This window comes from Emys orbicularis, chromosome 10 (genome assembly GCF_028017835.1).
Source record: "Emys orbicularis isolate rEmyOrb1 chromosome 10, rEmyOrb1.hap1, whole genome shotgun sequence".
NCBI lineage: Eukaryota > Metazoa > Chordata > Testudines > Emydidae > Emys > Emys orbicularis.
Window position 1 is genome coordinate 66,463,100 of NC_088692.1, and position 15,161 is coordinate 66,478,260.

General features: G+C 39.1%; 1 protein-coding gene across 1 annotated transcript in view; it reads right to left on the bottom strand.

Annotated features, from left to right (window-relative positions):
- UNC13C (unc-13 homolog C) overlaps positions 1-14,255 on the bottom strand; it is a 402,367-nt gene extending 388,112 nt beyond the window's left edge. Inside the window, exon 1 of the mRNA XM_065411637.1 lies at positions 11,297-14,255. Coding sequence (XP_065267709.1) covers positions 11,297-14,255 — 2,959 coding nt within the window. The remainder of the gene's footprint in view (positions 1-11,296) is intronic.
- Between the last annotated feature and the right edge of the window lie 906 nt (positions 14,256-15,161).

Consider the following 15,161-nt stretch of genomic DNA (forward strand, 5'->3'; position numbering starts at 1 on the left):
AGTGTGAAGCTCTTGTATATTTTATTATCCATCATATTAATTCCTGTTAGTGCATTATTTAGGAAAAATAATTATGTGTAAAAAAAAAGATACAGCCAACAAGATGGCACTGGTGGGAGCAAATCAATTGCCATTCTTGAATAAAGGTACTTCCCCCCCACCCCAACTCTTGTCCCATAGGTACCTCTATAAGCCAAGTCAAATACTGTGCACTGTTTGGTTAAACTGTGCTCATTAGAAGTTATTAGAGAGAGTACACGTAAGGAATAATTGGGTGTAACATTTGTGTGATGTGTTGAGTGAATGTGAGCTATGAGTTGGCAGAATGCCATCATGCTAAAAGGTGTGTTTTAGGGGCACTATAGAGCATGCCTACCTGAGGGGGTGCATATAAAATCAATCTGACTGCCAAATACTCTATATGAAAGTGATGTAATCACTGTATATAATGCAAGACATTAAGATATTCTTCATTTCTCAGTTCTCTCACACACAGAGATGACCGTTCTTCATACTGCAGTACAAGGACTTTCACACAGGTGTGTTATCTATAAAGCATATTTCTGAGATAAGAGACAGCTGAAACCTTGCTTTTCCTTCCACCCTTTTTCACTGTTTTTAAAGCAAGTGTTTAGCATTTGGGGGGTTTGGCATGACCTTTTATTATTAAAAACAAGCAACCAACCTGCCTGTCAAGGCTCCCAATCAGCACTTCCAGAATCAACACTGCCTAGAGGTCTCCTGAGAAGCATTAATTCCTTTCCCTCCTTCTTGTGCTAAATGAGCCAAGAAAACTAGTGAGTTATGGTTGCAGAAATAGGATACAATACGATTGCCAAAGTCAGAGGGTGAGGAATTAGAACATATATTACATAGAATTAATGTATACTTCTGTTTCCCCCTCCAGGGAATTTAGGCTCACTCACACGAAAGATTAGCAAACTGTAAGGTTTCAACTGTAGAGGCATTATAAAGGGAAAATGCAGCAGTCTCCTGCCCGCAGGTGAAAGCAAGATCTTTTCAGGGAAAGCATTGCCTCCCTTTGGTAACACATCTACTTCCACATTAGCTTCTAGGAGGAGGTGGATGGAAAAGAAACCACACAAATACTAGTAAGCATTTATGCAGCACTTCACAATTTCAGTTATCTGTAAAATGCGAAGTAATTAATCCTAGTACTCCTGTAGTAGCAGTATTCCCAGGAGGCACCAAAAGGGTAAGGCCAACATTTTCAAAAGTGGCCTTTGATCCTGTATACCTTAATTTTTGGATGCCCAACTTTAGATATCTAATTTTCCAAGACAGAGCTCACTTTAAACTTAATGGGAGTTGGAGGTTCTCAGCAACTCTTGAAAATGGCACCCGCCCTTAGAAGTCACTTTTTAAAATATGAACCAAAGTGATTTGCTGAGGCAACACAGCTGGTAACTGGCAGAGGCCAGAATATAATTCAGAAGTTTCCAACTCCTGGTCATGTCCTCTAAACACTATAACATGATGCCAGGAAGGAGAGGAAATAAGAGGTTTCATATTTTTATGCTTTATGGTTAATTCTCCCTTTTTCCTCTTTATATTTTTATCTTGGGTTTCAAAACTCTTACACGGTTTGGAATAGAGACAAACTTGCACCAGAACATGAGGGGTGAAATCCTGTTCCTATGAAAGTCACTGGGAACTTTGCCAATTGACTTTATTGGAGCCAGGATTTCACCCTAGATCAGAACCCCTTCCCTAAATGTGGAAAGATCAGTTCAGGATGCAAGCTTTAGGACTTGGAACCAGCCCTAGTTTGAACAAGAAACCACCCCTCAAAAATTGTTTTAACTTTTGCCCAAACCTTATTGGTACAGTCTCCTCTCCATGTTCCTTCTGCCGTTCTTGTAAGATGAATGTGTAACACTGGGGCTGTTCTCTACATACTGTACAGTAGGTCAGATATGGAAGAGGAAATTGTAATTTATTAGATCATAGTAAAAAATAAACCCTCTCACCTAGAAAGCTGCTTCTCTCCATTTTGCAAATCAAACTATGCAGCTTTTAATTTGCATAAGACAAAAAAAATAGAGGAAAAATTCTAGATGTTTAATTGGAAAAAGTGGAAATGGTGTTTAAGATCATTAAGTTATAAAGAAACATTAACACTTTAAGTTACAGTTACATTTCCCTCCAAGGAGAGTGAAGATTGGCCCAGCAAGGCTTCCTGAGCCAAAATGTGGTTACCAGCAGGAGAGCACAAAGCCCCAATCATTCCCCTCCCACCAGCCATGTGGCTGATGGAGAACTTCTTCCAGAGCAGAACCAGAAATTGCACCATCAGCATCGATAGCTGCACCAAGGGAATGGACCAGCCAGGGAATGTAAAGTCTCTGGATCTCTGTGACACCATTGGAACCTGGCATAGTGTTGTTTGGTCTTGGTCAGTGGTTAGACCCATAGGTGTTTGTTCACACAACAACAGGACCAGGACCAAGGAGTATGACCAGGTCTCCAGACCTCAGAGGCCTCCAGCACTACATAGGGCAGAAGACCCCAACTGTGCTGCCTCTTGGGGGCCAGCTCCTCTAGAGAGACATTGCTAGCTGTTGGATCAGCAGCTTGGCCGGGAGGCAGACATGGGAGTCTCTGACATCAGGAGTAATGCAGAAAGGTAGGTCCTTCTGCTCGTCCCCCACATTATGTTTGTAGTTCTCACAAGAGTTCTGCACAAACAAGTTATCTAATGAATACTCTACAGATTTTAGGGCCAAAGTCTATAATCTTTATTCAAGTTTTGCCTGAGTAAGGACCTAGGGTTTGGCGCTTGTAGTACACAGATATGTTCTTCTATCACAGGGCCTAATTCTTTAGCTTAACTATGTGCAGAAGTCCCATTGAAATCAATGAAAATTCGGTCAATAGACAATCTACAGAACTGGGCACAAAGAACATATGGCACTCAAAAGGCAGTGTGAATGAAGCACGAGCATCAAACAGAAAATTCTACTGAGCCTAGCAATGGTTTGTAATATTGGGGTTCTTTCAATAGATCACAGAAAGAAAAGAAGAGGGACAATCTATACTATGAGTTATTTACCAATTTATGTTTTTCTGGTCATTAAAATGTTTCATGTCTGGGTCTTTATTTTCCTGGTGGATTAAACATGCTCTGTATACTTCTAGTAATTCAGATAATTTAATTTCCACACCAAGAAATAGCTGTGTGGATCCCTTTTATCCCAAAGTCATTACATTAAAATTATGCAGTATTTTTCATTTCTAAAATACAGGGATCTAAGGAAAATGCTTAAATATTTTGGAACTAAAAACAGAAACTGTCTTATCTTGGCGATAAAATATTAATTTGTGCTCATTTCCACAGAAGAGCACAGTGCAATTTATAAATATGTCATTGAAACTGACATTCATGCGCAGGTGTTCTTTCAGCTCTGGTAAATATATTTTTAAATGTTTCTACTGAAAGGCCACAGAACTTTGCAGGAATACTCTTAAAAAAAAAGAAAAAAAAACTTTATTCCTCATTTCAAAGTATTTTAAATGCCAATAATTAGATGAATAGTGTCATTGTTGTAAAGACTGGGCTGAACAGAATTTGATTGAATGATGCTTATGTTATGAAATGCAAACTAATATAAAGTCTTAGATAAATTTAATAGAATTTGCTAAACAGACAGGACATACTGCCTTACAATTTAATGGAGACAAATCTCTTCCACTTCATTTTATATTACCATGTATACATTTAACATGAAAATAAATATAAACTCAATTAAATAGTCAGATTATTAGATTTATGTTCAACATTGCACTAGATGTTGCTCTTGTGTTCGGTGGAACCAGCTACTCAGGGATTCCCCTGCTCTATACATCCCCAATATTGTGGGTGTATTGAACCATGGCTGGAGGTGGTGGTATTGCTGGAGAACTGCTGCATTCTGCTCATCCATGGTGCTGAGATAACCAATGCAGGAAGATACAAGTTAGTACAGTCTTGAGGCTGCTCTAACATGCTCTGGGAGCCAAACTGGCCCAGGATCAAAAGGAGTATAGAGATAAAGCCACCTTTGACCACTTCTCATTTGGGGTCCTGCCCTGAGTTCAGCTAGACTTGGGGATCAGTCCCATAGAGAATCTAAAAGTTTAAAATTTACAGTTTTTCTCTCCATTCACACAAAACTCAACCATCAGAGAGCTACGTCTTGTGGAAGGAACTCTAGGAGCTGACTCTCTTTAAATGACCCATTAGTGGCTCTTTATTACACTGTCTCTCTGTGTCCCTCAAGCACCTGAGACAATTTAAATTTAAAATTCTAAGATTATTTTTTAAAAATTCAGAAATCACAGATGACACTCAGGATATTTTACAAGTGGCCATTCTGCTGTTACTGCAGATATCTTTTTTTATATGAAATGGTGGAAGAGAAGTTTCCAGAAATGATCACTGACTTTTAGCACATAGGCCAATTGTGATTGCTCCTAAAAGGAAACCCATCAGAAAGAGAAGAAGATGTGACAAGGCGGACACACGTTTGCATAACTGTTTATCAGCCACAAAGTGTTAACCTTCTCCACCAGAAAGCACTTGCTTGATCTTCTCCTTCAGTTTCAGCAGCCCTAGCAAAGCAACTTGCAAGTGCTGTAGTTGGACTTCAGGGCTGATCCACGCATTAAAAGTTTTACCAGTGTAATCATGTTGGGTAGGGGGTGAGATTTATTTGCTGATATAAATTTGTCTACACAATACTACATCATTATAAAGGTGTTTTATGCTGGTATAGTTTATTTGGATTCCCAAAAGTTATATCAGTATAACTGTTTCCACACTTGGTGCATGTGTGTGAGTATGTGTGAGCACCACTTTACCTATGCCAGCATAATTAAAGGACCAAACTTAAGTGTAGACAGTCTTAATTCCATAGGGTTTGTTCAGGATACCAAAGGATAATAGACTGTCACCATATCTTCCATCACTCCAGGCCAAAATCCATTAGGTATATGGTACAGTACAAGTAAAACCTTGTTCCAGTGAACATTTTACTTTCTGATTTTGAGGCACGACAGCTAAAATTTTCTTGCTCAGTATCAATATTAACGTCTATTTTCTAAAGTCTTTCCTCTGTCCAGGCTATTCTTTCAGAAGAACACAAAGACGGCATGCAACCTATTCAGTTATTAACAGTGGATTTTTTTACTTAGAGTCTTCCTGATTGGAGAGATGAAAATTGCCATTAGGCTCTGTGCAGAAAAAGCATCTCAAAGAGGATTTTTTTTAAAACAAATGTCATTACATCATTATGGGTGAACCTCACCCCAGTGTCAGGGGCCAGCTTAAGATCTATGCACAGCTTTAGTTCCCCTTAAGCCTTCAAAACAGACCGTAAGTGGTGCATAGTACTTGTGCTGGCTCTCTGCCCAGGGGTGAATTTCACCCAAGAGCCATCTAAAGCAGATCAAAACGTACATCATTTTAAAGCCACAGAAATGTCAGCCAGAAAACTTGGGATTCCTTAAGCGTAGCTGTGTGATAATTTTATGACACCAGCCAAGGGCTAGGTAGAATTAACTTAAACAAAAGTGCTGTGTTTTATTTTTTAGCAGCAACATTCTTGCATAAGTAAAGGTGGCAATACCAGACCTGAGTCTCTATATTTCCAGACATGAAATTCCCAAATGGATGCCAGTTGAATTTTTGATCATGGGGATGGCTGAGTCATTAAAAAGACAAATGAAACCTTTCTCACCATGGTTTGTTAGTCTAGTATGGACAGGAGTTAGCCTCCAGCATTCCTGGGAGAGCTGGCATCCCAGGCAAGGAAATAATGGCGTCCATCTCTCAGGTTAGCATAAGACAAAACGGGCACAATCTACAGCCACTCACTATTAAAAAGCATTATTATTTCCTCACAGTTACTGCACTGAGGTATCTCTGATACTAGAGTATTTTGCAGGGGTTCTCAAACTTCATTGTATCATGACCCCCTTCTGATAAAAAAGAAATGACTACACGACCCCAGGAGGGGGGACATAAGCCTGAGCCCAACCAAGCCCCACCGCCCCAGGCATGGGGGCCAAAGCCAAAACCCGAGACCCATCACACAAGGCTGAAGCCCTTGGGCTTTGGCCCCAGGCAGTGGGGCTTGAGCTTTGGCCCTGGGCCCCAGCAAGTCTAATGCCAGACCTGACGACTCCAATACAATGGGGTTGCGACCCACTTTGGGTTCCCGACCCATAGTTTGAGAACAGCTGTCCTATTGAAGTGTTATCCCATACCAACATGAGGTAACTGTAAGGAAACATTTGCCTTTTAATGGAACCTACTTTTCCTCTCTCCTCACAGCAGCACCAGAGACCCAACAGAGCTGAACAGCCACTCCACAGGGCTTCAGTCTTACAGGGCTTCAGAGATCATGGCAGAGCTCCCATAAATCCTCTAGTTCCTTACATAGGGAGGGTCTGACTGACTAAGCTCCTAATAGAGTGAAAAAAATCATGAAATAAAATTTGAATAGACAAACCCAGAGCCTAGTTCCCAGTCTGAGTATATGGGCCTGGCATTGAGCAGATGCATGACGAGGACAGGAATCCTCCCTCATGCCTGCGAAGCACATGCCTAGCTTCTTGGCGGAGGTGATTCCAGCCTAATGAACTCACAGACTTCTCCTCAAGTGGCAAATTGGAGGACCCACACAATAGCAGATCCCCTGGCCTGACCATGCCCAGCCCACTCTCATCTTTGATGTGGTTCCCCCCACACCCAGTCTTCCCCTTTTGTGCAGTAGAAACACACTGGTTATGTTGCTTTTCTGACTTAGTAGAACTTTGCTATGCTGATCCTCCATGTTCCACCCCTTATGTGGCCCCTGCACCAGAAGCTGCCTCTACCAGATTTGCATCAGCAGGGCTGTCCTCTTTGCAAGGAGAAGTCTGCACTGGCCATTCGGGATCAGGATTTGGCAATGAGCAATTTTTCTGGCAGGAAGCAGGCTAGGGACCTAATTTTCTGGCAGTCTCCCAGCTTCCCTTGCACCAGTCCCAAGAGCCCGCTTAAACAATAACCATGGATGTTGAGGTCTTGTCCCTTTTCTTGCAGGTTAATGCCAGATGGTAACTTCTCTTGACAATTACAGTGGCAACTCCAGTGTCTGGCCCAAGGAACGTGGTGTGGCACTATGGAGGTGTAGGAAGGGCTGGGAAAGGAATTCACTCTACACCCTGATACATCTGCAGAATTACTCTATGGAGGATACTCCAGCCCAACATTTGATTGTTTTTTAAGTGCACTGATCAGCTATTATTTTGCCGCATGATAAATAACAACATGAATTATTTTCTGGAAACTGACAACTGCGTAAGGAATATTTCATGCAGGCAGGGAAATCTAGGACACTGTCCAGGGGCAGCAAGAATAGCCCATATCTCCCAGAGACTTTTGCTGGCTCTCTGGGATCTGATCCCCAAAGCGTTCACTCCAGTGGGGAGAGGGCCAGTACTGGCCAGCGAGCCCGTCTCTGAGAGGGGTTCAGAAAAGAGAAGAGAGGAAGGAAAAGGGGAATGGTTAGGGAGCATGTGGTTAGGAGCAGAAAGGGAGCCTGGGGAGAGGAAACAGTGTAGGCCCCCAAATCTGAAAAGATTATTACAAATATTAACAGGTTAGGAGAAAGGAAATAGCAGTAAATCACAGGGCTAAAATAATTCTTGATTAGGCATTATTTTCCTGATATTGCTCTTGGAATCCATCTATTCTTACATAGCATACACATCTAGAGTTTGGATGGTTTCACAAACCACAGTGCTGTAGTTTGTGGTACAAAACACCCCAAGAGGTGCTTATAAAAATTTTAATCTCATGATTATCTGTGTGTTATTCACTTTCCTTCTCATACATACATCTGATTACTCTCACTTCAGCAGGTCAACAGGAACTTGTGGAAATAAATAATACATCTGCAGTGAGCCCACTGTATATGTTATCTCTCTCGCTATAAAGAGAGAATGAAACCATCAAATGGGAACACTAGGAATTCTTATTTATATCCAAAGGTCCCTGGTGACCTTTAACTCATGAGTTACTGGAGTGAAAATAACAGAATGTATCTCTTTATCTGAGCTTTGGTGTGGGCACAATTTGGAGTAATGATACTATTATATTATCTAGTAGTATCTCTGGCTGACCAGCATGCCATCCATCAATCGGTTTGGCCATTAAGAAGAGATTGTAAGAATTTTTAAATGGTGCGCTTTATGAGCTAGTGATATAGTAAGGATTCTTTCAAACAGCTGAACTGAGACCAAAACTCTGTTATCCATAAATAAGAAATCACAAGTTGATATAAATCACAGTTACAGGGGAAAATAATCAACAAGCTATTCCCAGAAGTAATGCAGCCCTAAATTAGTCACATTTCTTTAAAACATAGGACTGTTACTGCAAATATAAATATAATACCCCAAACTATCCTGCTTAATTAGCTAACTGAATTTTAATGCTCTTTGGCCAGGCAAGAATCAGCCTGTAAAAAAACAAAAGGGGGTTGAAAATTGGCAGACTGGCAAAGCGCTATAAAGCTTAATATGGTTCTTTGTTTCCTATACTTATTTTAAATTACTTCAAAACTTCCATGTAATTTAAACACAAATTGGAGTTTAATATTTTCTTTCTTTGGGCAAATGGTATTAAAAAGACATCCTTCTTCAGATATAGATACAAAGTACTCTAATAAAGCCTTTCCCTTATCTGGGAATGGAATCTTTACTGTACCACCATCTTCCTGCTCACTGAAAAATAATGCAAGAAAGATTTGGCTGAAACAATACAGTATGTCACTCAGCAAATGGAAAACACAGGGAAAGACATTTTAAAGTAAGTTTGCAAATAAAAAAGTCCCAAGTGTTATGTATATATTACAAGTTTAAAATCAGGACTCCTGCAATACTACTGGGTATTCTAGAAACACCTAAAACCAGGGTATATTGTAAGCACTTAGATCCAAGTGAAGCAGCCCATTTAACATAAAACATTACATCAACCATTAAAACCAAGCACAATGGGCAGTTATGTTTTGTTAGTAAACATGGCCCTGTGCAATAAAGGGCAGGAATTGAGAACTCCTACACCTAACTACTAACAATGACTAATTATGGGTGCAATCCATGTCCTCCCTTTGAGGGTGGGGAAAGGACAAAAGAGTGGAACCATTCAGACGTTACTGAACAGCAGGCCAAACAGTGAAGTAACACACATCATGATGCAGAGCCAATCTCTGGGAGGGCTCACTCTGTGCTCACAGGGGTCGTGGACAGGCCAGGGGAGTAGAGTCAATGTCACCAGCTAGTCTGCCAACTACACAGATCTTCTGGTTCCCATGCACTTTCCTCCTGGTGCGTGGAATAGACCTGGCCAAAACTACAGCCCATGGTCTCATATGCCATAACTATGTAAGTGCTCTGTGCCCTACAGTCCTCTATCCAGGGAATAGGATTCAGTGCCCCCATCCCCACACACTGGTCCCTTGGCGAATAGCCAGGTGCACAAAACAAGAATTCTATCTCTGTGAGATTTTAACATACCGTCAGAAATGGTTCAAGAATTTACAATAGAAATACCAGATTTTTATTTAAGAGGAAGCCTTCAGTAGATTTATTCTATTTAAATGCCTTCAGTGGACATCCTTTCACTTGCAGGAGTGAGAGAGGGATCACTTTTTCTGCATACCAGAAAGCTGATCATAGGAGATAAAACACACATCTAACTTCTCATTTGTTAGTGAATATATTCTAAGACCTGGGCTGTGCCTACTAGCAGTGGTTTTTAATATGGGTTTCACTCTATTATATTCTCTATATGTAGCTTCCTTAACCTTTCTAACCTTTTTCCTGTCCCTATTCTATAATATTGTCTAAGCATCATGACTAACTATTTTTACTGTCTTTAAGTTTTGGTTGGTAGTAATGAGCCTAGAGAGAAATGAAAATGTATGTCAAACTGCTGACCCATTTTCCATAAATACAGTATCTGGTTTCTAGCATAGTATTGCAGAAATGTCTGCAAAATGCCAACCTATGATAAGTGTTATCATTTAAATCCAACGTGAAGTCTAGTTGAATGGTGCTTATTTGGCTGTGCAACATACTTTCAATTTGACTGCGCATTTATTATAAAAATAGTTTTCTAAGTACAAAAAACTTCATAGCATTCAAAGCTTCTGAGGCACTAATTACTACAAAATAAATTTCTTTAGCTAAAGGCACAATTCTTCCTCTTTCAAGTGAAAGTATCAGATTAGATTTTTTCATAGCAACTATTAAAAACTGAGCAAAGATTCAGTTAAGGTGACAATTACCATCTGCTAGTCATGGTAATTATGTGGTCCTAATTAACTGCAAATGTTCTAGTACATGAATAGATTCAAAATACAAAATATTAAGAATGGACTCTCTTCTGTGGATTACTACAGTAATTAAATCATATAACCATTGAAAGGATATCTAAGTATGGAACCATTAATAAGGAAAATAAATGTAGTAGACCAAATTGTGTCTGTCTGTGCAATCTCTTTGACTTAAACATGATACAAGCCCCATATTTTTCATTTACACTGAAGCTATCACATATACCTTTTCCCCCTTTTATTTAATATCTCAGAACTAACTTCAATGGGCTTGTATTAATTTAACTAAGGCCAGAATTCAGACCAATGATTTATATACTAATTAAGATAGCACAGAAAGTTATTTTGCTCAGAAATCTAACCTACATGTTCATCAAGACGAGCATAAAACCAATCATCTATATGAAAGCCGGCTGGAAAAATACTGTCATATTAGAACACTTTGGTTGTTCCTAGTTATTCTACTTATAAAGTTGTGTGAAAATGTAGTCATTAAAAACAGACTATATAGTCAACTTAATTGAGAGTTTAACCCAATTAAACAATGCTGATTTTTCATCCACTATTCATTTACAATACAAAATTTAAATAGTTTTTAAATCATCTATGTGGCATATTAAAGCTAACAAAAAAGTATTCAACTGATTCTTCCAGAATATAGTCTAAGAGTGAAATTCTGGCCTCACTGAAGTCAACTGCAAAACTCTCATTGACTTCAGTAGGACCAGGATTTCACCCCAAGACTGAAAAATATGAATTTTATTAAAGAGTCTAATAACTGTTCCTCCTGAAGTCAATGGGCATTCTGTCATTGAATTCAATGGGAGAAGGATTGGGCCCTATGTAGAAAATAAGGGTAATCTTTAATTATGACAGCAAAGTTTGTTTACTAGACAATATTTAATCAGTACCTCCAGCAAGGATCTTCTCTTCCAACTCACTCATTTGCTTCTTGTAGGCTTTTAAAGCAGCTTCTTTAAATGATGGGCGTATTCTCTTTTTCTTTGTAATTTCAATAGGCATCACTGGGATATTTTGATTTTCATCTTCCCTGATTTCTGTTTCAGCAGCTATATCTTCTGCAGGTTCCAACCCATCTTCGATGGTCAGGTTGTCAAACTGCTTGTCATATTCATCTTCTTGTAGTGTTGCGTATGGAGTTTCATATGAAAACTGTTCAAGTTCATACTCCTGAACCTGTTCATCAGTTTCATTTGTGTTAGTTCTATTTTCTAGTTTAGCAAGAACTTGTTCCATTACTTCTACGTAATCTGTTTCATTCTCACCACCTGGCTCACTTAAATCTTCCTCATCCTCTGCTTTGTAATAACAAGGCTCTGTATAAATATCAGAATCGAGTGTTGTGCTTGATTCATTAGCAGTAGACTGGGATAAAGTCCTAAATCTCCCCATAAAAGATGACCCACTATCATCATATCCACTTAAACTTTGTGTGCTTTTGTTCCAGACCACTTCCAGGGCTGATTTAGCACGCTGAAGTGTAGATCCAAATTTAGGAAAGCTGAATGTCTTGTCAGAAAGGTCTATACTTAGTCGACTATGCCATGATTTAGGAGGTGCTTCCTCCGATTCATCACTTGGTAGTTCACTTTGACTTCGATACATCATGGTCAATCTGTTTTGATTTTGATAAAGGGAATTAGAATTTGTTTCCTGATAATCATCATATTGGCTGATCCACTGACTTTGTGTTTCACTGTCGAGGCCGGGACATGATGGAGAATTACCATCAAGGGTAAAGTCATAGCTTTCAGTGTCATCCTGGAGGTCAGAACTTTGGCACTTTCCAAAATCTATTTGTTGGTCTGAAGGGGTGCTCATATCATAAGCAAAAGCTTCTTGTGTGGATGAATCTAGGCCCAAGTCTGTGCCTTGATCTAACTGATTCCAGTCTTTCCATGGTGAAAGATCATCATGTAAGGAGAGCTGAGAATCACTATAATGGCTTCTGTCTCCAGATACACACATTATTCCATTGCTTACACCACTGTCAACTGTTTCAGTGTTTTCTGCTTCATTTTGCTCTGGATAAGGCTGCATATCTTGGTTAAAAGTCTGATCTTGTGAGCTACCATACCAGTTGCACGTTTCATCTTGCCTTCTCTGCCAAAGCTCTCGATCCGAGGAAGACAATAGTGAGCTGCCATTAGTTCTACTAAAATACTGATTCTCAGAAAAATCCTCAGAGTAAGACTGACACAATTTTGAAAAATCCGACTCCGAACGGCTAAGTTTAGGAGTTGTAAAATCATTCTGTGAATGCCAAACAGGTGGCATATCTGAATAGTAGGTCTTTGATTGCTTATCCACATTGTCAAATTCTGGTGACTGTTCACCATAATTTGTTTTATTTGGAAAGATGCTGCCATCAACAGTCCTACTTTGGATTCTGGTATTTGGAGACTCCACACTTCCCTTTGTAGTGCTCGCTTTTATCTGAAATGCTGATTTTGATATCTTTGCATAACTATTCCTATTTATATCGGATTCCAGCTCTTTATCACTGTCATCAGGTGATACCCAGTCATGTTTTTTAGTTTTTGGCTCTGGTTTCATATCCATACTTTCATATGTCTGAGAGGAAGGCAGTCCTCTCTCTTTTCTCTCTCTCATGTCATGGGAAAGGATATCTGTAGAAATTCCAATGCCGGTTCCTTTAAGTTTATAAGATTTTTTTAAAATTAAATCTCTCTGTTGTGCTGTTTCGAAGTATACAAGTATAGGTCTAGGCTTTGCACTGGGACAGTCTCTTTGTTGCCCTAATCTATGGGCCAATTCAATTTTAATCGTGTTTTGTGCCTCTGAGAACCCCATTCTGTCTATTAAAATTCTGTAAACCACATTTTCAATATTTTCAAACCTGTCTTCAGGCACATTTAAAAACCTAAGACTTGCTTTGTTTCCTGGGTGGCCTATTTGTTTAATGTAGTCATGTATGTCTCGAGTTTCCCTTCGTGACTGTACAAATCCAGTTCTCAACTGTTCAATTTCACTTTGTACAACTTCTACGCTACTAGAGATTTCATCAATGGATTGTTTCAGAGCATTTACGTGTCCTCTTAATTCAGAAAGTTCTGTTTCAATTTGACTGATTCCCTGAAGTTCTTTAAAGATCATTTCCATAACATCATGCGTTTGACTAATACACCCAGTTGAACTAAACCCTGGTTCCAGGGCATTGGATTTCTGGTGACGACCAGTTCTGTCTAACGACTTGCTTCTTAGGCCCCATGTTTTCTTCCATGTGCTCAGCTCTGAGTCCGATGAGACACACTCTTGGCTCTTTTTCCATTTCCTTAGTTTTCGTAAAGCTCCTAGCTTTAGGGTATGCAAAGTACGTTCGCCATCAGAACTCCCATCTGATGGAGCAAGACTGCTCAAACTCTTTCTGTTGCGTCTCACAGGCATTGTATGTGATAAATACTCCTTTTTCCTGCTGCTACTCTTTACTTCACTTAATGACTCAGAATACGAACTATCATTTGAAGAGATATCTTGAAATAATTCCTCATTATTATTGTTTGTTACAAAAATACTCTTTTGTAGTCCATTGGCAATAGCAACTCTGTAACTGAATGTTGGAGAAAGTGAAAATTCTTTATTACCTTCCTCTTCTTCAGTTGACAAGTTGCGAGCAGATGGACACTTTGCAATCTTTTTAACGGTGCTTTTCAAAGTATTTGAAAACTTTGGATTCTTTGTCTGTCCAACCTGGGTTAAGTCTTGTTCCTTTTTGCTCTGAGAACTCTCTTTCTTTTTTGTACTATTTCCCAATTTCTTTGTAAACATTCCTTTGTAAATCTTATATATGTAAGATGAGATCAGGCTCTTTAAAAGGGCAGAAACCATGGAGAGCAATTTATATTAACCTTTCCCCACAAAAAATGCAATTTCAGATCCAGAAAAATATTTGTATCTCCAACAGAATCATTAGTGAGTGTACATTTTATCAGCTGGGACTGTAGACAGGGAGGATGTGCTCAACATGTAAACTACCAATGTTTTGGTATCATTTGACAGGAAAAAGTACATGTGTTCATCGGAAACCAAATCCTGAAGGAGGCCTGAATGTGCTGTAAAATCCTGCTTTGTTCCCCATGGCTCCTGGCAGTGTCTAAAAAGGAGGGAATAGTGTTACTATGGCTTTCAAAACAGAATTTATCATTTAATCCATTACATGGCAACACTAAACATTTTTGAAATCTAAGTGACATTTGGCAATAAGAGAAACCAGCTAGACCATGTCCATTTTAAAATACAATCAAACTTAATATATTTAATTGTAGGGCCAGCAATGCCATATTAAACAGCATTCTTGCTGTGTGGATCTATAGATTTTTAATGACAATTATTAAATGGTAGGTTCAAGATTATTAAACAGTATCTTCACAGCTATATTTCTCATCGGAAAAGTAAGAATATTGCAATACTTTAAATGCTTCATCCATAGCATTCCATTGGTATGATTTCAGTTAAATGTGCCGATATAAATATTCTACAAACTGTAGAATATAGATCAGAATGTTGAACTGTAGATTAATTAAAATAAATTATTTCAAACTTTTAATTTTAGAATAAATGCCCATTCAAACCAGATTTCAGTGGACCGGCTTGCTGCCTTCCTAAACTTTGTCAGGGAGATCTCAGGGACTGGCACTGGTCCATGAACTAGTCATTGAGAAACACTGAGCTATGTCATGCATTACAATTTTTATCATGTGTTAATATATATATATGTTTAATGTCTCAATATTT